Source organism: Polyodon spathula, chromosome 14 (genome assembly GCF_017654505.1).
Source record: "Polyodon spathula isolate WHYD16114869_AA chromosome 14, ASM1765450v1, whole genome shotgun sequence".
Lineage (NCBI taxonomy): Eukaryota > Metazoa > Chordata > Actinopteri > Acipenseriformes > Polyodontidae > Polyodon > Polyodon spathula.
Genome location: NC_054547.1, coordinates 33400881 through 33425669, shown reverse-complemented (window position 1 = coordinate 33425669; position 24789 = coordinate 33400881). Strand labels below are relative to the sequence as shown.

Here is a 24789-nt window from a genome sequence, read left to right as displayed (position 1 = left end):
GCAGACTGCAGACTCTCCCACCCAACCACCCCTTTCTGTCCGCTGGCTGAATCTACCACCTGCTTACCTCTCATCCAATCATGCAGTGGGGAATGCTTGCTGATATTACATCCTAATTCGATATTACTCCACGCAAGCGAGGCAAAGAAGTGGCCTTTTTTTCTTCAGTCATGAGGATTTTCATAGCTTATGAAGGCTTGTGCGAGCCGATTGACATTTCGCAGGATCAGACAGTGAGTGCAGTAAAACTGATGATCAAGGTAATAAAACATCAGCCACTGCTGTTTTATTAGGGCACTTCTTTTCATGCTTCAAGTTGTCTTCCTGGGCTTGCTGTGACTTCTTTTTATAAATACTTCACAATAAGTGTGTCTGGTGTATTTTCACTGTCTGAAAATAATAACACAAGGCTTGTTTTTTGTTTTTGTTTTATTTAGATGATGGTTTCCGCTTTATTATTTCCATCACTGTTGTAATGTCTGGTAAAGCAAAGCATTTCTCTCCTTACTTTTCTTTCATTCTTGTGGAGATGGTCAATAGAATTACTGAAACTGAGTGCATTTTTATAAACGATTTCTATTTTTTCTACCAGTACTCTTTCAGCCCTTCTTAAGGACGCAACCAAATTCTTTAATCAAACTTTACATTTTGTTCTTAGTCCTCAAATCATTTATGCAGCTGTTGCAAAAAATGGTACTGTTACATGTGGATTTAACACATAACGACAGTTCTTTTTTAAAGGATCTATTTAATTAACTTAACAATTTGTTTTCTGCTATAATCTTACATCTTGGTTTTCCATTATTAAAAAAAGCATCTGCAAAATGAAAAAGTAGATCTCTATGATCTGTGGTCTCTATATGCACATGTAAAAATGAAAGTTTGATCAACAGTCTGTCAGACAAATGCATTGAAATACACCGTGCTCACAATAACTTGTGCTAAACAATGAAGCTTAATTACAATGGATGAGCTGTCATCCCCTGCTGGTAATATGAATCCCTGAAAGGGGATCATTAATGTGAAAACTGTACTGCATGTATATGCATGTTATTATCAGGCACTTGTCTCCTCCTAATGCCTTGTGCTCTTTTGAAGGATTACTTCCATGTGCAGCTGTCTGACAACAAACAGGGCCACAGGTTTCTAGAGCTGAGCTATGCAGGAGCCACACTGGAGGATGACTGGGTCCTGGCTGATATGGGGATAATGCCCAGCTGCACCATTAAATGCATCTTAAAGGTATACCGGTACAGAAGAGCTAAGGGTCAGATTGAACAACCCAGTAGCAAGCACATACATAGAACACAATCTTTCATGGCAATGCAGGGTTCTGTGCTAAGGGGCTACAGTTGTATTAGCCAATGTATTGGTTATTGGTCCACACACCGCACCAGTCATATCATTATGATCTACACTGTTGTATGCTTTTGATCCTTTGTGTTACCATAGTACCATATCAGGACCACTGTGCATTTGTTCAAAATTACCATTGGTAAAGCAATAGGTTTATAATGGTGTAGCAAATGGTATTCTTATTCTGTAAAATGAAGAACGCAATCTGCTATCTGTCCAGTTATAATATATGGTCATAATGCAAGCCTAAAGATAGTAGAATAGACAACTCCGTTTATGGTGTTTAATGACCGCTAGCGTCATAGAAATGTGTTGCCAAAAATGCAATTCGTTTTTAAGAATGTATTGGTGTTGGGGGGAGGTTTAACAATTTATGTGGCACAAAGCTTCCTACTCTCGGCTCCCGGACAGTGTTAAAACTAGTATCCCTTCCTGTAGGGTGTTTAATATTCAGCTCATATGGCTGTTGACAGTGCGAATGTGAGAATGCAAATGGTTGTTCAGGGGTGAAGCTGGAATGTGTTCTTGTGAATAGTAGTGTGACTTCATCTCTGTTTAAACCCCTGTGCTGCTTATTGTACAATCCTAGAACATTTATCTGAAAAACCATGACATTTCTATCAAAGTGGCACTGATGAACGATGAAACAAATTAATTGCATACTTCCTATTGAATGAACAAGCATACATTATATGAAACTATGCATAGTAAGAAATGAGTCAAGTTATCCAAAATGTATTCCTTAAAATGATTATTATTATTGTTAGTTTGTTTGTCTTTACAGAGAAATCACACTGTACTGTGCTAGACTTGGTATTAATTAATTAACTAGAACGGGGCTTTGCAAAATGTACCAGTCTGTCCTGTGTTATGCATGTAAGTAAAGAGTCATTGTTAACTGAAGCTTTACTCTAGGTGAGTGGGTTGCATCTCTACCACATTGCAGGTGAAACATGAAGTAAATGTCTGCTTCTATTACAGGAAGAAGATAAGCCAGTCCTCCATGTGTACAATGCTGTTACGAGAGAGACTATCCCCATCATGGGGAGCATATTCCTGTTGACAACGACTGTGTCCAGCTTGAAGAGTCTGGTTTCTCTCAAGTGTGGGCTCCCTGTCAGCATGTTCCGTCTCAGCACACAGTGGGGCGTGGAGCTTTACAGCTGCAACAAGCTGGACGATTACAAGATGGATGCAGGTATGGACATCTTCAACACGTTGCTGCCGTCTCTTAATCCTACTAGGTGACAGATCAGTCTCTTGAGATGACAATGTGCTTTGGATTTTATCATGTAGGCTTCTGTTTAGTCAGGGATAGGAACTGGATGTTGTAAAGAACTGCATCGATACAAGCAATCTGTGAATAACCCTGAAGACACAATATGGTCGTGTTTTTGTTTCCTCTGTACAGGGACAACCCTGCGTCTGGATGTATGGGACGGCTGGAGCGAGTTTTTGAGAGGGTGTTTTCTGGGGCACATATGCACTATCCGGCGCAAGCTCTCTGAGGAAGAACCTATATCCAAGTTTGTCTTTTATCAATACATACTTCAATTTACTGTTCATTAAATTTCAGTCACTAGACACAAACCTTTACATAACCACCTCTAATTCTTGATAAATATGATGGATTAGACTTAATCTAGCCCACCAAAACAAACCCATGCCTTTGTCTTCATGGTCATAGCTGCAATAAGACCCTATACAAGCAAATGCCAGGGTTTGCAGAAGGTTTAACAAAGTTTAACTTTTTTTAACCCTAATCCCATATACATTCCACGTGTTTTAGGTCTTACTTCTTATGAAAAGAATATGTATTGTCATAAGATGTCTGGTTTGTTTTTGCTGTGGGGTAAAACTTTCAAATTATATACACTACTACATAACTACAATATAAAAACAATATTTACAGAAAATACATTTCATTCATTTTGGATGAACGTTACATCAGATACGAGTCATGACAATCCAGAACAAGGCATACAGGCCTTCATTCTGCCCGTTTTGTTGTTTTGGAGATTTTAATTTCAGGCCCAAAGATTTCCATAAGCATTTTAAAAGGACAGCTCAGTTCTCTTCATTGCTAATACAAATAAATAAATAAATAAATAAATAAAAAAATAAAAACATTTTGTGCTGCAGGTTCCAGCAGAGAGTGGCTCTTCATCTTGCAGCTTTCTTTGGGCACCTGGAGCTGGCCGGGTGGCTGCTGAAGAAAGGGGGTCGAGCTGACGAGCCGGTGGGGGTTCACCCTTATCGGGCGTGGTGTCGGGACACTGACCACCCGGACATCAGGAAGTGCCCAGTCCACGTGGCAGCTGAGGCGGGGCAACTCCTCATACTGAAATTTTTCATAAACAATAACCTCCTGTGCCTGAAGGTCCCCGATCCGCAAGGGCTTAACCCGCTCCAGATCTGTATCAAGCACAAGCACAAACACTGCGTCTTGTACTTTGTCACAAAAATGTGGTCTGTCGTCTCGTACCCTGGGCTTTCTCTTCCGATCGGAGCCTACTTGAAAATAAAATGCTGGCTTTGCAAGGCACGGAAACAAATCGCAGCCAGAAAGCTCCTGAGCAAGACCGCCACTTTCAACACGAGGGTAGGGGATATCGTTCTGGTAGACGGCTTCACGCCATTGGAAATGACCTCAAAACCGAAAAGGAAAGCTAACAAAGCAGGTGGAGCAGAGAGAAGCTGTGCTCTGCCAGCGCTGCCTCAGACCCAAGGCCAGAAGGGAAACAACCTGTTTCCCCTTTGCAGCAAAGCATCCCAGAATATCCAGCCGCCTCAGGTGCAGGCAGCTGGCAGAGCTCCAGAGAAACTCAGGAACAGGAAGGTTAAAAGTAGGAAAACAATGGAAATCCTGTCAGTTGAAAACAGGAACAGAAACAGAAACATGTGGAAGAACAGAGTTCCTCTTCCTCCCATCTCACGGGACACCAACCCCCGGCCTCAGTTCATCTACGCATCTCCAAATGCTTCCTTCATCCTGACGTCCTCCCTGGAATCTTTTTCCGAGCACAACGGACGAACGCCCAGAGAAAACGCTATTTACTGTTTGGCTCTTGCCAGGTACTAGTTCTTTTTGTATCTGAATTTGTAAAGGTAGACCAGTAGCTGTCTTTGATTTCCCTGCTGCAGTTGCAATCTGAAATACAGACCAATACCATAGCCTTTACCCATTTAACAGCTAACTACTCCAGACCTATCATACTGCACAGTCAGCCATGCTGCATGCTGGGCATATTTATTTCCTTACAAATGTCTTATAAAGCAGCCACTCCAGTAAGATACCACACCAGAAAGAATTAAGATAAATTGAACACAAAAAAACAGGGATTTACCCATTTCAAGGTAACACAGGGAGCACAGGCTAAATTAATTTCAGGCACAAGCATTAAAAAGCAAGAGGTTTACTTTATGAATACATATATTAGACAGCACATATGAGACCTAGATCAATTTAGAAGAAAATAAATTAATAAACCTGTTTAAATCAATCTAGTATTTACTGAGAACATTAAAGGGGCTTTCTTGACCTCTTTGACAGCGCTGCATTAGTAAAATGTGTAATTACCATATTCATTAATTTTGCAGAATAAATTTCAATTTGTTTAATCTGAGACAGGCACTGATATCTTTGAAGTAAGTAAATAGAAGTAAAATAATTGACTTTTTTTTTTTGAGTAACAGAAATATGTCCTCCTTTTCAGTGCCTTTAAAGAGAAGCCTTGGCTCCAGCAACTTGGAATGGCGAGAAGTTTAGCAAGGAGGGCCGTACTGAAACCTTTATAATGAACTGGACCCCGACGTGTCATCACTTGTGATTTATGTGGTTCCTAGATTACAATCTACTATGCCATTTTCTTTTCGCTTCTAACACACTGTGTGACACCGCAGAGCAACACTTACATCCAAAATGTTGTTTGGCATTAATAAAAGGGATATCTTTGCTGAATACAGAGAGGAAGGGGGGCAATGGGTTAAATGGATTTTAAAACCTCAGTACTACACTTTTTTAGGTTACCGATTATTTATATTTACTACATTCTTTGATAGTTTAGCATCGATTATCAAACTTTATAAAAACGAGAGCAGGCCTTCATGACAGTCTGGTTTGTTTACAACCCTTTTTTCTACTTCAGGTACCTAATGATGTCACTGCGAAAACCAAATATGAATGCTCCAAATAAAGTATTACTTGGAACAACAGTATATATCTTTTAGCACTGCTAAAGGTCCGGAAGCAAAATGTAGATAGTGTTTACACTTTTGAGAGGCTGTCTGTGGCAATGCACAGTACTCTGTGCAACAAGAGGCTGACGCTTTAAAAGATGCAGGGCGTGCTGATAGAAAGCTGGCACATAACCAGATAGCACTTGATAGGTTTGGCACTTCACTTTCTTACATGGCTGTGGGCTGGTTTTGCTTTTGTAACGTTGTACAGTGTGACCTTTTGGCTTTAAATAAAGCAGTGCCAAGGGATAGTAACAGATGACAGAAGCTCAATTCCGAGTCTGTTGCAAACACTTTTTACATTTATCACTGTAAGAACCACAAAGGCTAAGCTTAATAAAGAAAAGGATCTGGTTTGAAATGTGTTGCGCAAGGTTTTTTGTTTTTTTGTACTTTCTCTCTAGAATTTCCTGGTAACCCAACATTGCAGTTAACCAGCCTCCTATTCAGAATTCCCATTCTTGAATGTTTCTCTTCCCAGCACCATGCATTGCTTTCTTTTCATTGCTTCTTGTAAGTGATTCTCTAAAGCAGCACCCCCACCCCCCACCCCCCACTATTAAAGCTAGTCAGGTGAGTGGTGCATTGTAAACACTTGCAAGTTACCAATTGGGCAGACAAACATTTCTACTTGTGTCTTTAGCAGTGTTATGACAGTAGTTGTTTTATTTGTAGTGTTTTTATACATTATGTAACATATTTGACCCAGTCATGTGAGAATTAACTGTGAATATTCCCTATTATTAGGAAAGTATATGTAAAAATAAAATATAAATAAATAAATAAATAGAAGCGCTAAGACCAATAAAAAGAGATACCACTAACAGCACTAGTGTCATAGCGGTGGGAGGTGCCAAGTGGTTGAAATGAGTATGAAGATGAATTTAGTTTTATCCATGAAAAACACACACACACACCCACACGCACACATTATTTTTGTTTTCTTTAGATGTACTTCTCTCTTTACCCCTGCAAATTCAAGATCAAGTCTAAGGTACAGTTGTTTAACGAAGAGTGCAAAAGAAATATTGCTAGTGAACTTCTAAGTCTTGCCTTGTAAACAAATATCGGGTTGTCTTGGAAACCAAAGGCGGATGTGAGGGAATCCCAGAAATGATTGTGAAAGAATTGTGAGCTTTAACCATGAAACTAACCACTGCAAAACCCCTTTCAAACCAACTGCTTTGTAGTTTGTTTGTTTTTTGTAAATGATATAAAAATACACAGGCAGTGTACCTATAAAGTATTATGTTCTGATTCAAGAAGACAAAAAGTTTTGGCTATGGCTTCATCAAAGTTGAAAACAACAACTACTCACCAGTAAGGTATCTAATGAGTGCTGGGTAGTGCAAGGACAATATACAGAATGTCAGGGGAATGGAAGGACAGAGGACTGAACTGTTTTGTTTTCCCGAATCCAAACACTTTTTTCCCCTGAAGTCTACATTCAGAGTTTGCCCAGTATCTACTGTTCTATGTATAATCCATCAAAATAAAAAATATTTACAAAGAGCAATAAAATCCTTATCAATACAGATTGTACATTACAGGTTAAAGTTCTGGATTTCAACATAAGATACCCTCCCAGTGTACGGAGATGGCTGTCTTGAACGGTAGCTTGGTTTAATATCTCTGTGATAACCCTAGCACACTCCTTTGATATGATATGATGGCATCTACATCTGATTAATATGCAGTTCTGTGTGTTAAGTGGAATTCATTTCCATGGTCTATGAGCACTGCTTAAAGGGCTGGTGTTTATGCCAAAGCCAATCTACCTAAAGAAGTAGTACTTGTCACTGGCACCTTTTGATGTGAATCTCGACAGAAGCTGCATTATACTTTTAGTACACACTAGCTACTCACCTATTTCTTTTTCCACACGTCTCACCAGGTCTACAGATGTTTTGCATTGCTCTTCCGGTGTTTGTCCACAAGTCGGCGCCCTTTCCTTACTGTAACTGATCGGAACTGAGTTGCTAGTTTCTTGTTTCACACGGAGCTGGGATCGACAGAAAGTGACGGCAATCGGGTGATTACAGGAAGCGGATGAGAAAGTAAATAAACATTTAGTGAAAGATATATTTTAATGTTTTTATGAAACTACACCTAGTAAGGAAAAGAAAATGCTCTTAGTTCTAACCGATGAGCACAAAGAACATTTGGCATTCCTTCTGGAGGTTGACTCTGCAGGTATGTCAACATCCAGCTAGTAAGAACGATTTCAAGCAGTCCTGAACAAGGTCGCGGTTTAATATCAGGACACGTTGGGCATTTACAATTAAATTCTTTCAGATCTGGTCTGAGGTTTTCCGTAGTAACAATACAATTCGTCACTGAAATAAAAAATATTTAAAAAATGTATTTATCGATGGTATGTAATGAGTTTTTTTGAGGTTCTCAATCTAGTGCAGATCTTGTACTTTGGTAACTACAGTAGCAATATTCGTTGTTTTTAAATACAATAAATGCATTCGCTTCCACACATTAAGTTTCTTGTTTCACACGGAACTGGGATATGACGGCAATATATATATATATATATATATATATATATATATATATTAGTTGAATCTCACTATTGAAGTGTTTAACTGTCAGAATCTTAGGTCTGAGGTTTCCGGGGGGGGTATAAAACAATAAAATTCGTCACTGAAATTAAAAATATGTCACAATGTATTTATCGATGGTAATGTCATGATTTTTTTGAGGTTCTCCATCTAGTGCAGATCTTGTACTTTGTAACACAGTAGCCCATATTCATTTGTTTTAAATACAAATAATTGTTTTGTTGATTTTTTACTGTACTCTCGACAGTTGTAGGGGAATTTGGAAGAATCGCATTGGAGTTTTTAAAGAAAGGATCCAATTCTAAAATATACGAAGGAGCAGCAAGTAAGTAGTATTTGTTCGCGTTTTGATTATATCTAACGACAGGGATAAAACTGCGTTCACTGTTAACCTTCCTCCCCCCTAGGATTAATGTGAACAAAGTGGTTCTTTTCTTATTTTTTTCTAAAGGAAAGTTAAACGTTGCCGTTGAAACTGTGCAGCATGGAGTGGAGGGTTTAATGTACCTCCTCACTGAGAGCTCGAAGCTGATGGTAAGTATGACTTATTTCACAAGGCCAGTTTTTCTGGCAATAATTTCAACTAGTTGTAAAAAACCTGCATTTTTGCATATGTGCGAAGTTCAAGTAACTTTCCTGAAATGGAAAAGTTGTCTGAAATGTTGCTCAGCCATTAGTCTTTAGAGGTTATTTCCAAATTGAATTTTGAAAGTTCCATGAACTGAGTTGCAAGTTGCACCTGGGGTAAAATTAATCCTCAAGTGACCTGGCAGCTTTCCTTGTTAGATTTCCGAAGTGGATTTCCAGGACTCTGTGCTGGTTTTGGGATTTCCAGAAGAGCTGAATAAACTCCTGCTTCAGCTTTACTTGGACAACCAGAAGGAGATGCGGAATATCCTCAGTGAACTGGCACCAAACCTGCCTCACTATCATAATCTGGAGTGGAGGCTGGATGTGCAGGTACAGTGACCCTCACTCTTCGTGGGGAGTAATACACAAGTCAGTTGCCTATTAGCTTGAGACTGGTTTTCCTGTGAGTCTCGATTGTACGTTACCTGTGCAAAAGGTCTGTCTTAATTAAGCTGGAATGGCTCAAACTGCTGTGCAAAGGAAGTCTTAAATTCTTTCTGAGAATGATCTTGGTTTTCACATCAGGCCTGTCTCAAGCTTTAACTGCAGTGACAGAGGCCAGCCATTCATTTAGCGAGCAGTTCCTATTGCAGCAGCAGCTCCTCACCTGATTCTTACAAGCAGGTGTTTCCATTTAAGCAGTAATATCCAACACAGAGGGAATTACCAAAGATCACAGTCAATTTAATGGCAGGTATTTGGCAAACCGTTTCACAATTCTGCTGATTCCCAGCGTAAAGGCTATTTCCCCAATTATGTGGCAGTGAGTAATGGCCATTGTATTGCAGTTAGTTTTGTATAAAAGTGTGAAAGTGTCAGTTGATACAGTTTGAATTGGCTAACTAAATGCTAAAATCAGTTTGACAGCAGTAACACGCTATGAAATCATGGGGAGTTTGTCGATTTACTTGTGCATTATTAAACTAGGTAACAATGCAAGCTGTAAAAATAAATAAAAATGCATGATCAAGAACATCTGGGAAATTGGGGAGTAATTAGATATCTAGGAGTTGTTTTTGTTTGTTTGTTTTTATATGGTAGTGATTTTGTTTCTTATTCTTCTTTGTGTGTTTAGCTGGCAAGCAGAGCACTGAGGCAGCAGATCAAACCAACCGTGACTTTCAAACTGCACCTTGAGCAAAATGGAAAGGAGAGCGCCAAAGTGTTACAGACTGACCCTGCAACCCTCTTGCACCTGATCCAGCAGCTAGAACAGGCTCTGGGGGAGATAAAAACCACTCACTGCCGGAGGATCGTGCGCAATATCAAATAGGGTCAAGGAATAAGGATGCACTTCACGCTTGAAGTACTATACATGCTGTATACTGTAGTTTACAGGAATTCAGCACAAAACCAGAGTAGCATCTTTGGGGTTTTATCCCGGGTAAATTAAAGTCAGACGTTGATAACTATGCCAGCTGTACTTTCTGTGCGCTCAGTGCCTGGGTTGTAGTATTTCCATTCCGCACACAAGCAGCGGTTGTATTGAAGTTAAGTAGATCAGGTGTTTAAATACTGAACTGCAATGCCTTATTGTTATGTAAATAGTTGATTGATATGTTACGTGAAGCACAACGTGTATGTGGAACCATCAGTGTTAAACAAGCAAGCTAGCAAAGTTTAATAAAATAAATAAAATCAAATTAAAATTCCATTTCATTTTCCTTCAAATGTATTATTGGTTAAATGCCCACTTTAGTTCTGAATTTAAATGCCTTGTATTCCAGAAGAATTTTAATAATATCACATTGTTACCAAACTTTCAGACAACCATAATAATTGCTCTAGTGTACTTAAAGAGCTAAATTCATACACTATAAGCTGAGAAGTAATGGACCCATGTGAATGATAATACTGTCTGACACTGCAGATTTGTAATGCAGTATGACCTGCACTGTTTGTCAAGATTGTAGGTTGATTATATGGCTGAATTGTTCGGGTTAACTTGGAAACAAAAGGCCACCGCATCTAGAACATGTCGCAACACTACAGTATGTTTCGATGAGCCTTTACACACTGGGGCTACTCGACATTTCATTATAACACGAAGCCGGATATATGTGACTGCATCGAAACACTTACGTACTGTATGGTGTCCTTCATAACGATGTCATCACAGAACATTACACTGCATGAACACAAGGGGGCTTAGGTCTTCCCTAATTGGAGGTTCATATACCGTTTCTTTCTATATATATATATATATATATATATATATATATATATATATATATATATATATATATATATATATATGTGTTTATATAAAATAATGTTAATTAGAATTAATATAGATTTAAAGATATAAGTAAAAATGATGTCACATATAGAACACCATTACATCATGTAGGAATAAATCATGGATTTGAATATAAACAATAACAAGTAGTTGTCATGCCGTCAAACACCTATAAATACTTCCAATGTTTTGATTCAAACACAGGCTCCCTTGAGAAAGATATGCACAACATATCGAAACGTTGGGCAGCTGGCTCTTTGAGCTAATATATATATATATATATATATATATATATATATATATATATATATATATATATATATATATAAAACACAAATGCTTAAGTGCATGCTTCCCTACCATTCAAAGGGAGCCAAGACTTGGAATTCTGTAAGGCAGCCTACATGGTGCCAAGCAGCAACAGGAACTGATTATCAGTGTATTAAACCACAACATAATAACATACTTAAACAAATAATAATGTCCCACTTTTTTTTTACCTGCTTGATTGAGTGATTGAAGTCACGGCTTCATTAATGAATAGTTGAATGGGAGTTTTAACACAGTTGCCATCAAAAGTCACAATGTTTTACCTGGTAGACAAATAAAAAATTATAATTCAACCAGATAAGGTTTATATTTTCACAGTTACTATGGAAAAAAATCTGACAATCATTAATATATTGGCACCGTGTATTTCTACCTAAGCAAATTTGTAACCGTGTTGGTCAAACATAGAGTTCCTTAATGTGAAGCATGCCCTGATGCCTAACAACAAGTGAAGAAAAACATGCTGCCTCAAAAACTGATATTTTATGTATTAACTTTTTAACAACAAAAACAACTGCATGTCCCCATTGAAAACAAGGGCATGTCATACTGAGCAACTCGGAAAGAGCAAATCCTTCCCTAAAGGTCATTGGTATGCTCTTTACCTTAATGCTGTTAAGCAAGAAGACTATCATCTGGAAGTGTGTGTTACCTGAAACAGAAATATGTTGAAAAGAGATTAAACATACTGTATGGAAATGCATTCTAGACATCTGTGAATCCAGTAGTGACAGTGGCATTAAACTAACCAGAGAGATGAAAATAGATTTTAAAAGCCAAGTCATTTTCCTTGAGAGTGGGATAGCTACAAGCAGACCTGCCCCCTGTATAGACTGACTTTACAATTAAACAATTGTAAGATTAGATAAAAACTGGCGACCACTCCCGGTTCTGGATATAAATGGTGTCCTATAACTGATGCATGCTCTGCATATTGCTACACATGCTATTTCCTTACCAAGTGATCTTCAATTAATAGGAAAGCAACAGTCCTGTACTCCTGGGCAATGGTAGCCTAATAGACAGACACAATGTGAGAATATTAGAATGGACTCAGATTGGTTGTTCAAATCATTTATATTTATATTGTGTTACACTGCATGCTGTGCAGAAGCCTCTATAAACATTCTTTTTATTATGATTATTACTATGAATCACATATGATTTTTATTAATTTTTTTTAATTTAGTCGTCATCAATTTTTTTTTATTATTATTATTATTTTTCTCCCAATCTAGAATGTCCAATGATTTTTTAGCTCAGCTCACCGCTACCACCCCTGTGCTGACTCAGGAGGGGCGAAGATAAACACACGCTGTCCTCCAAAGCGTGTGCCGTTAGCCGCCCGCTTCTTTACACACTGCAGACTCGCCATGCAGCCACCTCAGAGCTACAGCGTCGGAGGACAACGCAGCTCTGGGCAGCTTACAGGCAAGCCCACAGGCACCCGGCCAGACCACATGGGTTGCTGGTGCGCGTTGAGCCGAGGACACCCTGACCGACCTGAGCCCCCCTCCCAGGGGGCGCCCACTGGGAGCTCCCGTCCACAGTCAGCAATGGAATAACCTGGACTCGAACAAGTGACGTCCAAACTATAGGGTGCATCCTGCACTCCATGTGGAGCACCTTTACTGGATGCGCCACATGGGAGCCCACACAACCAGTAAATCTTGTGTTCAAATATCAGCCCGTGCATATAACAGCTTTTCTGTGTTTTATAGCAAATGAAGTGTTTTCAGCCACTGTATTTAGATATCATGCAAATACTTTATGAGAGCACATCCACTGTTGGATTCGCAATAATCACACCTGCTGTTATCAAGTAAGATATGCATACTGTAGCGGTAAAGAAGAAGGGAAATGAAAATATGCCAGCAACTGGTATGAAACACCAATGGGGTAAAGCACTGTGCGACTGTAAACGATGTTTAATGTAGTTTACTACAAGGATTCTACTTCGGTTTAAAAAGGTACTTTGAAAGATCCTAGCAGTATTTTCTGGTTCTGTGCTTAGAAGTTCTTACAATAATTCTCTTTAGGCTCTGAAAAGGCAAGCATAGGAAAGACGTCAATAAGGAAAATGCCTGGTTTGATTCCTTTATGCCACACCATACACAAAAGAACCTTTTCATGTACCGTACACAGCTCAACCAACACAAGTTCAACCAACACAAACAGATGAGGCATTGTGTGGTTAATTATGTTTACAACCAGATTTAAACCATGTATGGTGCTTACATTTTCCCTGAAAACTGCCATTGTATACAACATCAAATGACGTCCCTGTGGGCTTTACTTTGGTCAATGTGAAACTCAAAAATATTCCTGTGATTCTCATACAAAGAGTCATCTTCTGAGATGATTTATTCAACATGTCCCACTATGGCTAAAGGAGAGAGAGAGAGCACCTTCATCCACATTAATGGACTAGTTTATCATGCTGGCCTACACACATTAACTGTATTTAAAGCTGAATTCCTTGTACAGTGACTGGCCAGATAATAGGGGATTGTCCTTATTAACAGGCGGGCCCACGTAGCTCCTGAGACAGAGTTCAAGTGGAAGCTGGTGGGGTTCGCTATTGAAGATTTCTGTGATTTGGGCTGCTGTAGTCGGTCTATTGCTTGTCCAAATAACTGTTATTCTAAAGCCTTGGTTATGATCCCTTGAACCCTTTGAATTTGAGAGTAATAAAGTAACTGAAGGTTAAACCTACATGGCAGAAAGAGTACAAACAGTACATACTGCTCCTGACCCTTTCCAACTTTGATAAGAACTGAAATACATATTTCAAATTGTGTATGATTGTTACAATAGCAACATTCCTGGCTCCATAAATAAATACACACACACACACACACACACACACACACACTGAAAACTCACTATTTTAATAATTAGCTACAACATTTTGTCTTCCTCCTTCAGATAGCATGGTAGATACACCATGCTACCTTTTCATCTTCATTAAATATTTCTAGGGATTTATGAAAATCCTATTGGATCCTGATTCTCCTTCTCTCTCTCTCTCTCTCTCTCTCTCTCTCTCTCTCTCTCTCTCTCTCTCTCTCTCTCTCTCTCTCTCTCTCTCTCTCTCTCTCTCTCTTTCTACCTCTCGCTCTCTCTTTTTCTAGCTAGCTAGTTAGATAGATAGATAGCTAGATAGATAGATAGATAGATAGACATTTCCAAATTATTTAGATCCCATCCCTGAGTATCATTTTACTATTATCTACACACACAGGCACACTACACATAATCAAACAGTCTGCACACATGCACACACAGTAGATGTAATCTGGCTCTTTCATCATTAAAACCTGACTCTAACGACTTTGTTGTCATATGTCCTCGGTCCACCCAGCTGTCTTTGAGCAGGATCCTATAGACTCTGACATGGGGTGACAAGGCGCATGATTGAGGTTTCTCTCCACAGGGCTGTCGAGTGAGGGAAGGCTGCACGCGAGCGAGTTCTGTCCCCAGTGACAGCCTGTTGTTAGATTGCCTGCTTTTAGTTTGGATGATGAAGGAGCTCAGGCGACGATACTGGATTTGTTTCAACCAAGATTAAAAAGACATCTGTCTCTGCTTTTGAAGTCGTCTATATTCCCTTTGTTTAATTTAGGGTGCAAATATACTGGATAAGGTATTACAGACACCATACGGTGTGTGCTGTAAAATATATTTGACTAAATATAATAGCACTTTAAAGATAAAAATGCAGCTGTGTGTGTGTGTGTGTGTGTGTGTGTGTGTGTGTGTGTGTGTGTGTGTGTGTGTGTGTGTGTGTGTGTGTGTGTGTGTGGTTTACTTTGGTCTTTTGATAAGTAGATAATTATCTGTCGCCTCTCAATAAGAAGAAGCTTCTCATTGTTGAAGTAAGGAATTTTTTTTTTTAAAGATGTAACAATGAGTACAGTATGTACAACCATAAGAAATGTTTAGAAATATCAGTTTTCACTGTAAACTGACATTTAGAAACAGAAAACAATGAAAAGCAAGGTCTGCACAGTAAATGCTTTTCTTTTAATCACACAAAAACACCTATTGATTAATGATTTGTTATAATTTTTGTAAAAGTGTATTACAATTAGCAGTGTTACAAAACTAGTGACGAACTACACGAGAAAATAATATATATAACATATATATATTGTAATATATATATATATATATATATATATATATATATATATATATATATATATATATATATATATATATAATAAGATATATATTTAACATCCCTGGAGTAAAACACTGAGATCTGTGTAATTCCATCTCCACTCTTTAGAGGCTGTGGTACTTAATAAAACTGTCACACTAGATTTTGGTACGAATGTGACACCTGTTAACATCATCAGAGGCAGTGTGGTCTTCCAGTGAAGGCCAGAGGAGCTCATGCCAAGGGCATGACCTTTGACCTGCCCGTGCTTCAGTCCTCTCATCATTAAATTGAATTATCAGGGACATTAAACTGCATGAGACAGGTATTAACAGATGGCGAAGAGTGCTATTATGATTTATTATTATTATGATTAATTAATATTAAGGTATAAGCTAATTGTACTAATCTTAACTTAACACCTACCTACCTCAATCTACAGTTTTTCTGTGTGATAGATTTATGTCACTGAAACAGCCCTTTTTTAAACAGTGCTATAATGGACTACAGTCCAACAGCTTTTTTTTTTTTCAATTCTAAATTTATACTACTTTTCTTATTAAAGGATTGAAGCTCTTAATGAGTGATTTTTGGTGAAATAATAAATAATAAATACAATCAAATGAATGCGTTTGAGGATCCCCACACCTCAATCTTGAAGGCAGCCTGAAGCTCTCAAGGAAAATTATTATTTTGTGTTTGCTTGAGTAAGACATTATTGAACTTTAATTGCAGGCATGTGCTGATGCAGTAGGTTCTTGTCTCAACTATCAAATCTGTGTCTTCCGCTCACACTTTTGTATATGCTGAGACACAGTCTGAGAGTTAGCACAGCCTGTGCTGAACAGGATGCTTACTTACAAGTGTCCCCTCTACTACTTTACTTTCATAACGCAGATGTGTTTGTAGTTACAGCAATATTAAGTAGATGATGTTGAAATGATGCATGTTTGAAGGAAGTATGCAACACTCTTATTTATCTGCAAGCATAGCTGGTTCAGGAAACTCGGTTCAATGTTCCCAAAGTAGATGGATAAACCTAGATTGGGTTTCAAGGTGCCATGTTTTCAATCCTGTGTTCTTAAATGGAAATCAAGCACAGGAGTTTTCAACATCAAAAAGGAAACGTTTTGGTGTTTATCAAAAAGATACAGAGTTTAGAGCCAGCCAAACGAATATATGCCAACATAAGCCTTCTTTCAGAGACAACAGGCAACGTGACTGGAAGCTGTCTAGGATGGTTTCCCTGGGCAATTTTGGAATCAATATTTTAATGACACCTGGAGGTTCCTGTTTTCTTTGGCTGAGGTTAGTCAGGACTGCATATCTTGGCCATATTAAATTAAGAATTATTTGTCAGTTATAGTTTTGACATATTTATATGTATACAGTAATTTGTTTATAATTTACACTTTGTTTGAAATGTAGGCCTACTGTAAAAAAAATAAAAAAGGTCACATTATTTTTTTTTTTTATGTTTTATATGCATTTCCTTTAGTATATTATAACTTTTGCAGATGATGTAACTGCAACAATAAAGATAAACTAGCCGTTACTGAAGCTACCTTTGCCCCAAATGATACAGCTGCTAGTATGATGAAACAAAGTTATACAGCAAAAAAAAAAAAAAAAAAAAAAAAAAAACGTATGTGGGCGTGGATTTTACTTACTCTGCCTAAATATGGTAAATTTAGGAGCCACTGGGAAAATTACTTCCAGCCGCACAAAACTATAGAAAAACACATAAATACTGAAAACCTGGGAACGGGTTACTATCTGATTCGACGATCGTGATTTAATTTAGGAGTAAATGTACTTAAACATCAGGAACCAGTAAACCTTATGTTACCTCCGGACAGCTGATGTCAAGCGGGTACAACGTGACAGCTTTGATTTATTGCAAACAGTTTTGTGAGGGGGGGGAGACAGCTGCTGACTTTGTTTTGAACTTTTGTATATACTTTATATATATATATATATATATATATATATATATATATATATATATATATATATATATAGTAAAAACATTTATATCCCCCCCCTCACAAAACTGTTTCAATAGCAGCGTGTCTCCCCCCCCTCACAAAACTGTTTGCAATAAATCAAAGCTGTCACGTTGTACCCGCTTGACATCAGCTGTCCGGAGGTAACATAAGGTTTACTGGTTCCTGATGTTTAAGTACATTTACTTACTGTAATTTACTGGTTCCTGATTTTTAAGTACATTTACAGCTTTTGATTTATTGCAAACATTTTGTAACGGGTTGAGGGGGGGAGACACGACGACTTTGTTTTTACTTTATATATATATATATATATATATATATATATATTAATATATATATATATATATATTTATATTCAGCAAAACAGAGGTCGTCGCTGTCTCCCCCCCCTCACAAAACTGTTTGCAATAAATCAAAGCTGTCATATATATATATATATATATATATATATATATATATATATGAAATAATAACTTCCTGCTTTCCGCAAGTTCACTTTAAGTTTTCTGTATGCAAGTAGTTTTGTTGGTGTTGTTACTATGATCACACAGACCGAACTTGTTTATAACGTTATCCCCCCCCCTAGCTCATGAATAATTAATGAGTTAGTGCTGCCAGAGACGCCTTTAGAAAGTTGAGTTTACAAACTTTGTTGAGGAGAGTCCCAGAACAGTGTAGGAACGTTGACACAGTGGTTAGGGAGAGGCAAGAGAAGTTTTAAATAACTTTTTTCTTCCCAATCTGGGAATACAAGCTACCTGGTATATCAGGAATTAAAGCTAAAATCGATACAATAATATTATTTTTCATGTCAATGATTTGGAGAATCGGAAAATACACACGGGATATAGTCTAAGTATAAAACTTTGTTTTGAAGAAATATAATCTAGTGTAGATTTTGGACGGACTGATCGTAACTAAGCGTAAAGATTTTAAGGATTTTAACGTTTGGGTTTTTTTTTTTGTATTGTCTATTTTCCCAAAGAAAATGAACACCAATTCTCTCCACCCTCTGCCGGGACAGCAAGTCATCCATGTTGCCCAGGACCTCGACACTGATCTGGAGCAGCTCTTCAATTCGGTCATGAACCCCAAGCCGAGTTCCTGGAGAAAAAAGCTTCTTCCAGAGTCTTTTTTCAAGGAGCCAGAGTCCGGCTCGCATTCCCGGCAGTCTAGCACCGATTCGGGCAGCCTCCCTCCCCGGTTGACGGTTCAACACGTCCGATCACATTCCTCCCCTGCTTCACTCCAACTTGGGACCGGAGCCAGCGGGACCCCCAGCCCGGCTCAGCACGCACATCTCCGCCAGCAGTCGTTCGATGTCGCCGATGAACTACAGTTACCACCAGGTTGGGAAATGGCATTCACCCCGTCCGGACAGAGATATTTTCTAAAGTAAGTGTTGCAAAATGCATGCATAAAAGTTAAAAGTTAAATGGAAATGGTGGCACTATTCTATTAATTGCCTTCACTGCGAAACCAATGTTAATTTTAGAACTAAAATACTGTATTTTATTAACCGTGTTTTAAGGCTGCCTTTTTTGACAGGTCCACCACACACACTTTTAGTGAAACCTTCGTGTCTAGTAACTTTACAGACTGAAACTGTTTGGTCTGTAAATGCGTTATAGTACCCATTAATTGTTCATTTTACATTTAAAATAACATTACTGTTTACTAAAATAAGTATCTAATGTGTGCTGTTAATGAATACGTAATAATAATTCAAACTTCTAATACACGCGGCTAATTCTCGGCTCTGTGCTGTAGTTGTTAGATGACCTGTCATGTCGGGGTGTGATAAGTTCCAATAAATACAACACCAACAAGAGAGGGGACGGTATGGCTGCTAAAGGTCCTTAGTGTCAGCCTGCCTGCCCAGTTTGATGGAGTACACGTTCATTGTGTCTTTGTTAACGCACAAACTCAAACCCATTCTCTTTGTAACTAACTGAACTTTTAAGTCACCTCTCGCCCTGCGCTGTGAAGAACGTGATAGAAACCCATATTCTCTTGAATTGTGGCCCTAGCTGGGATTTAATTTTAATTATGGTGTTACAATCCTCATACAAACTGTGCAAAAGATAATTTCAGTTCGGTTATGGTGAAACCTCTAATTTCCCATATCAAAATATCAATTTTCCTTTTATCACATGATTTTCGTCAGCTGTTACGTGGTTCTGCTTCAAAGCCGATTTAAGGACAGTGGCGCCAAAATTTTAATTCAACCAGTAAGTAAGCAGGTGGCCACACAAGAGGGTCTGGAGCATATATACACACTGAAGCAGAAGCCTCCTCCTGGCGGGTCTTGTTTATATTCCGCTGGACTGTCATGACTAGGCTGTTTTGTTTTAGTGCCTGAGTTTGTTTTCAAGGCAGTGTTTAAGGAACGTCTTTTAAGAATAATGCAGTTTTTCTGGCGTCAGATATTAAGAGCCCTATTCCTTTCCGTGATGATCTTGGTGTTGTGAGACACAGCCCATGCTTTTGAAGAATGGGAACGGTTTCTTTCTGTCTGGGCAGGTTTTGCAGCATACTGTAGGAATAACACATAAAAGCGTGTTGGAACTTGTTGAGGTGCTGGGCTTGAGATGAGGAAAAAAAAGTGAAACCAAAGTCTACCCCACCCTGTAATTAAATCTACAGGAAAACAAAGCCTCCATGTTGGGATAACTACCATTCTTCTTAACAGGTAAAAAAAAAGCCTCAATGGCTCTAAGATCTACCCTTTTCCATAATACAGGGCACATACACATTAATGGGGCACTGTTCGATGTAGGGCAGTAAATGTCACTATTTATCACATGCTGTGCTGTTATGTAAAGAAGGCCTCTTTGCTTGGTATTCAAACCAAGAAGCCACACCACAACATCACAGCTGTGGGTTACGGTTTCTGCATTGCTTGTTTTCAGCTGTTAGAAATGTTTTCAGGGAACGTTATTTGTTTTCCCGTACAATTAATAAAGCTTTAAAGTACGATAGGGGGTTAAAATAAGACAACCACACACTTAGGGCGTCATAATGGCCAACGCAAAGCCAGGGACCGTTACCCTTCAGTGTGTGGTTGTCTCATGTTAACACGTTCCCTGGAGTGCCTTAATGCTATTATAAATCAAATTTAAAAATACTACATTTGTTTACTTTTTAAATTAACACTGCAAATTAAAAAAAAAGTTCAATATCAGTAAATATCACTACACACAAAAAATTTGCTGCAGTGTAATGTAAACTAAATTTGTTTAAATGTTTATTTTTATATATTAACATACATGTAATTGTTAATATAGCATGTGTTTATTAATGTTAAGTACATTTGTGTATATCAGTTACATTAACCTGTTTCACTAATTCATTAATGGCCATATATAACTTTGTAAATTGCATAAGTCTGATACAATAATAATAATAATAATAATAATTATTATTATTATTATTATTATTATTATTATTATTATTATTATTATTATTATTAGCTTCTCCAGGTCTGCTGGTGTTATTGGGATAAATACAAAATAATGACTTTAGTGAGTGATCTCTCTGAATTCAGTGGGAAATGTCTAAATGTTTAGTTTAGTCCATATTCTAAACCGTGTACAGCGTGCTCGGGTCCTCTTATAACTGCTAGATACGCAACATATCTAAAATATTATGGGACATACTTAAACAGGTACATTAACTATGTGGATTTAAAAAAAAAAATAAAAAGATAATTCAATTAAACTTTAAACTAAATTAAACATTCATAGGAGGTTGCTCCTAAACACACCTCTGCATTACCTTTTTAAGCTTTATTTTTCCAGGTAAAAAAATGTTTAAATCAAAACAGTTTTGTAAACTTTCCTTCTAAGTATTTTTGATGGTAGACGGTCATGCTTATATCCCTGTCAAAGCTGCCTATGTCTACAAAATGCTGGTAAACAGCACAGTTAAAGACTTTTGAAAAGATCAGGAAAGGCAAATAATCCAACTGTATTGCTTTCTGTACCTTCTGAGGGTAGTTCAACGCAACAGATTTTCTGTTGAACAAACACAATTGAAGACCTCCTTTATAAACCACTGGCATAAAACATACATTACGATCCTCATATCTGCCTTTCATTGCAGAAGTTTAAAGTTTCTGCAAAACTAGTTAATGAATGCCTCTTGGAAACTTCTTGTGTAATTCTTGAGTCTAACTGAAATACCTTTTAAAACTCAGAACTTGTTAATGAGTGAGTGAAGTTCTGAAAGCAACACTGGACCTGTATCTTCCACTGTTCTGTAGTCATAAGGTATGACCTATTTAATTTAGTAAGGTCCGGCAATGATGCAGTAATCGCACTTTCTGTAACTCTTAAATTAATTAAATTTAATATATGTTGCTTAAACCGCTTTATTTAACTTCAATGAAGGGGTATTTTTGACACAGCCTTATAAAATAATTTATATACGCCAACTGTAGTTCATTATGCACAAATAGTACCATTGCTACTCCCTCATACTTGACTGTAAAACTTGTACATAGTGAAAACCAAAGTGTGCATATTATTAGTGTGATAAAAATAATGAACTAAAAATGTCCTGGCAGTGTACTGTAGAGCTAGCATGAGCCATAGTGGAGTTTTGATGTTTGTTTCTCACTTTACCTTTGCTTAACCTGAGGAAGCACGTTCACGCAACATTCCCTCACTTGGACAGGCGACTTTCTCCGGTGACCACTTGATTTCCTGAGTAGCCTGCTCCCCTTTACGGACACAGTAATAACAGCCTGAATAACAGCCTGTTTTATTAACTTCTTCCAGTAAAACGGGGGAGTAGGAGGTTTTGTTCTTGCTGGCCTTTAGTTCTGGAAATCCAGTGATTGAAACGTAGGAAAGGTCAGCTCTTAATAGTCAGTTGGAGAGAAGCGCATTGTGCAAGGAGCATGCAGTGCTTGCTGAGACATGCAGGGGCCAAGGGAGTGCTGTGCGACAGTAGAAGTAGAAGGGGACGAGCAATAAAACTAGATGGATGTTTTGCAATTAAGCTGGTCACTTTTTAATTCAGCGAGGACAACATGCAGCTTCTTAACACACTACACTTGTCATGTAAAGTAAGAGTTTTGCCAAGACATATTGACGAGGGACTGAAATGTGCGGAGCACAGCATTGCCTTGGTTATGAACCATTTGAGATTTTGTAAATGACCGCCCCTTGGGTTTTTCTCAAGACACAAGGTGATTTCTTATACTCAAATATAAAGTGTGGTTACAAGCAAGGCTGTACCTTTTTCATTCAAACTAATTAAGGTTATCCTGTTGTTACACCTGGATTATTCTGCAAGAAGTAATGAACTAGTCAACAACGCAGTACTTTGTTTATAGAGGTCTGTGTTTTATTCCCAATATGTTTGCAGGTGCGGGATCTAATCTTCAATTACATATCAAACAGCACTTCGGGAATTTGTATCCCCTTGTATCCCGATGGAACTGAAAGGCAGTCAGGAGCAGTGGGCAGACAGACCTAGGATGTGTAATCAATATGATAGACATTGAAATCTTTGTTCGCTAAGTTTGAATGTAGCTTACGTTTTAATAGCGGTTGAGCTGCTGACATTTACAGTAGGGATGGTAAACAATAGGTCCTGATACAGATTCCAGAGGTAACGAGTACCATGTGACCAATTTTTTGGACGGCATGCTGTGATTTGTGGTACAGTCCAATTCTGTTTCAGTCTAAATTCCAAAAGTTCTTTCTGAAGTATTGTTTAGGTTGTTTCAAAATATCGTTTTATTTTATAGCAAAGGTTACTATTTCAAAATATGCAATTTGTTGCTTTTGAAGCGCATTTGAAGTACAACAATTTGATAAAATAAAAACACACATTTGTGAGACAGGGCTAACCTTTGGCAGGTAACAAAGAAAGAAACAAGAAAGCAGTTTAATGGGGCTGTCGCAGGAGAAGCAGATGGACAGGATTTGAGCTCTGACTGTGGAAAGTGAAGGATTTCATCCAATAGTGGGTTTCAGGGTTGAGGCTATGTTTGTAGGGCAGCGTTAGGAACCTTTATTGTGCTGTACTGGAAATAATGATCAGTCTTTAGTCTCCCTTGCCATCAAATTTTCAGTAGCACTCAATTTCAGTCATGTTCCATGTTTAACATACGGTGTGACATGTCTGGAAGTTTTATACAGAAATCAAACTTATCCCACTGAGATTCCTAAAGACAGACACATATACACAAGCAAAAAAAAAAAAAAAAATCAATCACCTCAAGAAAAACAAAGGACTTGGCTCACATTTGTAACATCATCTGAAGTCAGACCCCATCTGTTGAACAGACATAATAGATTTGTCAAGAACTGGTCGTTCTCAGCAGAAGCAGTGTGCTACTCACTCTATCATTTCAATTTTTTTTTCTCTCAGACTTTTAGTGGAAGAGCCAGTGGCGAGGCTTGAATCACTTCCTGTGTAGTGTGTAATTTGGAAGGGCTTGAAAACCTGTTTGTTTTCCACAGGCCTCTCTTCTGCTGATGGAGGGTATTACAGGACAAGTGTGTCTTTGTAACAGAGCGTGCTCAGCGCTCTGGGGCCTAGCGTGACTAGGAGATATAAATTGTATGGAAGCAATTAAACTTGAAGGAAATGTCATGTGGGCTGAATTTAAACCTACGGCTTTGTGGCCTGGTTAAAGTTTTCTGTCTTTTTATTTTTTTGGCTGGATAATATAATCTGCTGTATTGTATGTCGTGACTTCAGTTCGGTGTGCTTGTGTTGTAATACCCTCAAACATATTATTGGAAAGCTCAGGTGGTGTCTACTGCTGTTGTGTAGTCATGATTATCAATGCAATACTTTTATCAGAGAATCAGGGAGCCTGTTGGGAGTTTTGTGTTTGTACCTGTTAATTTAATCCTGGCACCCCTTCAGAAAACCTAAAAATAAAATGTGGAGACACACACGCAGAGCTTCACGACGTAAAACGTAGCAGCTGTACAGGGAGGAGAGAAGATCTTCCTAACACTGAGCAAAGGGATGGAGATACACAGGATGTTGTTGGATTTGCAGGGCAAATACATTGAACACTGCGGTTAGTTTTTTAACACTAGTGCCACCTGAAAGTCTCACAGCAGCTGCTGTGTTAGTTTTCTAGATACCCCTGGCTCGGGCCTCCCGGCACAGTTATTCAGTACACAGAAACAGTTTGTTATTTACAGTCAGTGGGAACCAGACAGAGACTGACAGATCCTGTTTGACTTATAACCTTTGACCTTTTAAGAGAAATAACCTCAG

At 38.2% G+C, this 24789-nt stretch overlaps 3 protein-coding genes across 4 annotated transcripts in view; all 3 read left to right on the top strand.

Annotated features, from left to right (window-relative positions):
* The first annotated feature begins 165 nt into the window (after positions 1-165).
* LOC121327372 (protein ANKUB1-like) lies at positions 166-5956 on the top strand. The gene is made up of 6 exons (XM_041271353.1): positions 166-260; positions 1099-1242; positions 2338-2554; positions 2768-2882; positions 3499-4431; positions 5073-5956. Exons 1-6 carry the CDS (start codon positions 171-173, stop codon positions 5152-5154), a joined length of 1581 nt encoding a protein of 526 aa, XP_041127287.1. The 5' UTR covers positions 166-170; the 3' UTR covers positions 5155-5956.
* Positions 5957-7595: 1639 nt separating this feature from the next.
* On the top strand, positions 7596-10439 carry commd2 (COMM domain containing 2). Its single transcript, XM_041269741.1, has 5 exons — positions 7596-7788; positions 8413-8490; positions 8617-8699; positions 8952-9125; positions 9871-10439. Exons 1-5 carry the CDS (start codon positions 7722-7724, stop codon positions 10066-10068), a joined length of 600 nt encoding a protein of 199 aa, XP_041125675.1. The 5' UTR covers positions 7596-7721; the 3' UTR covers positions 10069-10439.
* Positions 10440-18182: 7743 nt separating this feature from the next.
* Positions 18183-24789, top strand: part of wwtr1 (WW domain containing transcription regulator 1) — a 35199-nt gene continuing 28592 nt past the window's right edge. Inside the window, exon 1 of one of the 2 annotated variants that reach the window (XM_041270168.1) lies at positions 18183-18933. In XM_041270168.1, the coding sequence (XP_041126102.1) occupies positions 18527-18933 (407 nt within the window). In that variant the 5' untranslated portion in view covers positions 18183-18526. The remainder of the gene's footprint in view (positions 18934-24789) is intronic. The other variant, XM_041270167.1, reaches the window with a different exon arrangement.

Coding starts and splice junctions, on each gene's coding strand:
- LOC121327372 (XM_041271353.1), top strand. CDS start 171: ATGAGGATTTTCATAGCTTATGAAGGCTTGTGCGAGCCGATTGACATT. Junction 2,555..2,767: donor CGATTACAAGATGGATGCAG/GTATGGACATCT, acceptor TCCTCTGTACAG/GGACAACCCTGCGTCTGGAT. Junction 4,432..5,072: donor TACTGTTTGGCTCTTGCCAG/GTACTAGTTCTT, acceptor CCTCCTTTTCAG/TGCCTTTAAAGAGAAGCCTT.
- commd2 (XM_041269741.1), top strand. CDS start 7,722: ATGCTCTTAGTTCTAACCGATGAGCACAAAGAACATTTGGCATTCCTT. Junction 7,789..8,412: donor TCTGGAGGTTGACTCTGCAG/GTATGTCAACAT, acceptor TACTCTCGACAG/TTGTAGGGGAATTTGGAAGA. Junction 8,491..8,616: donor AATATACGAAGGAGCAGCAA/GTAAGTAGTATT, acceptor TTTTTTCTAAAG/GAAAGTTAAACGTTGCCGTT.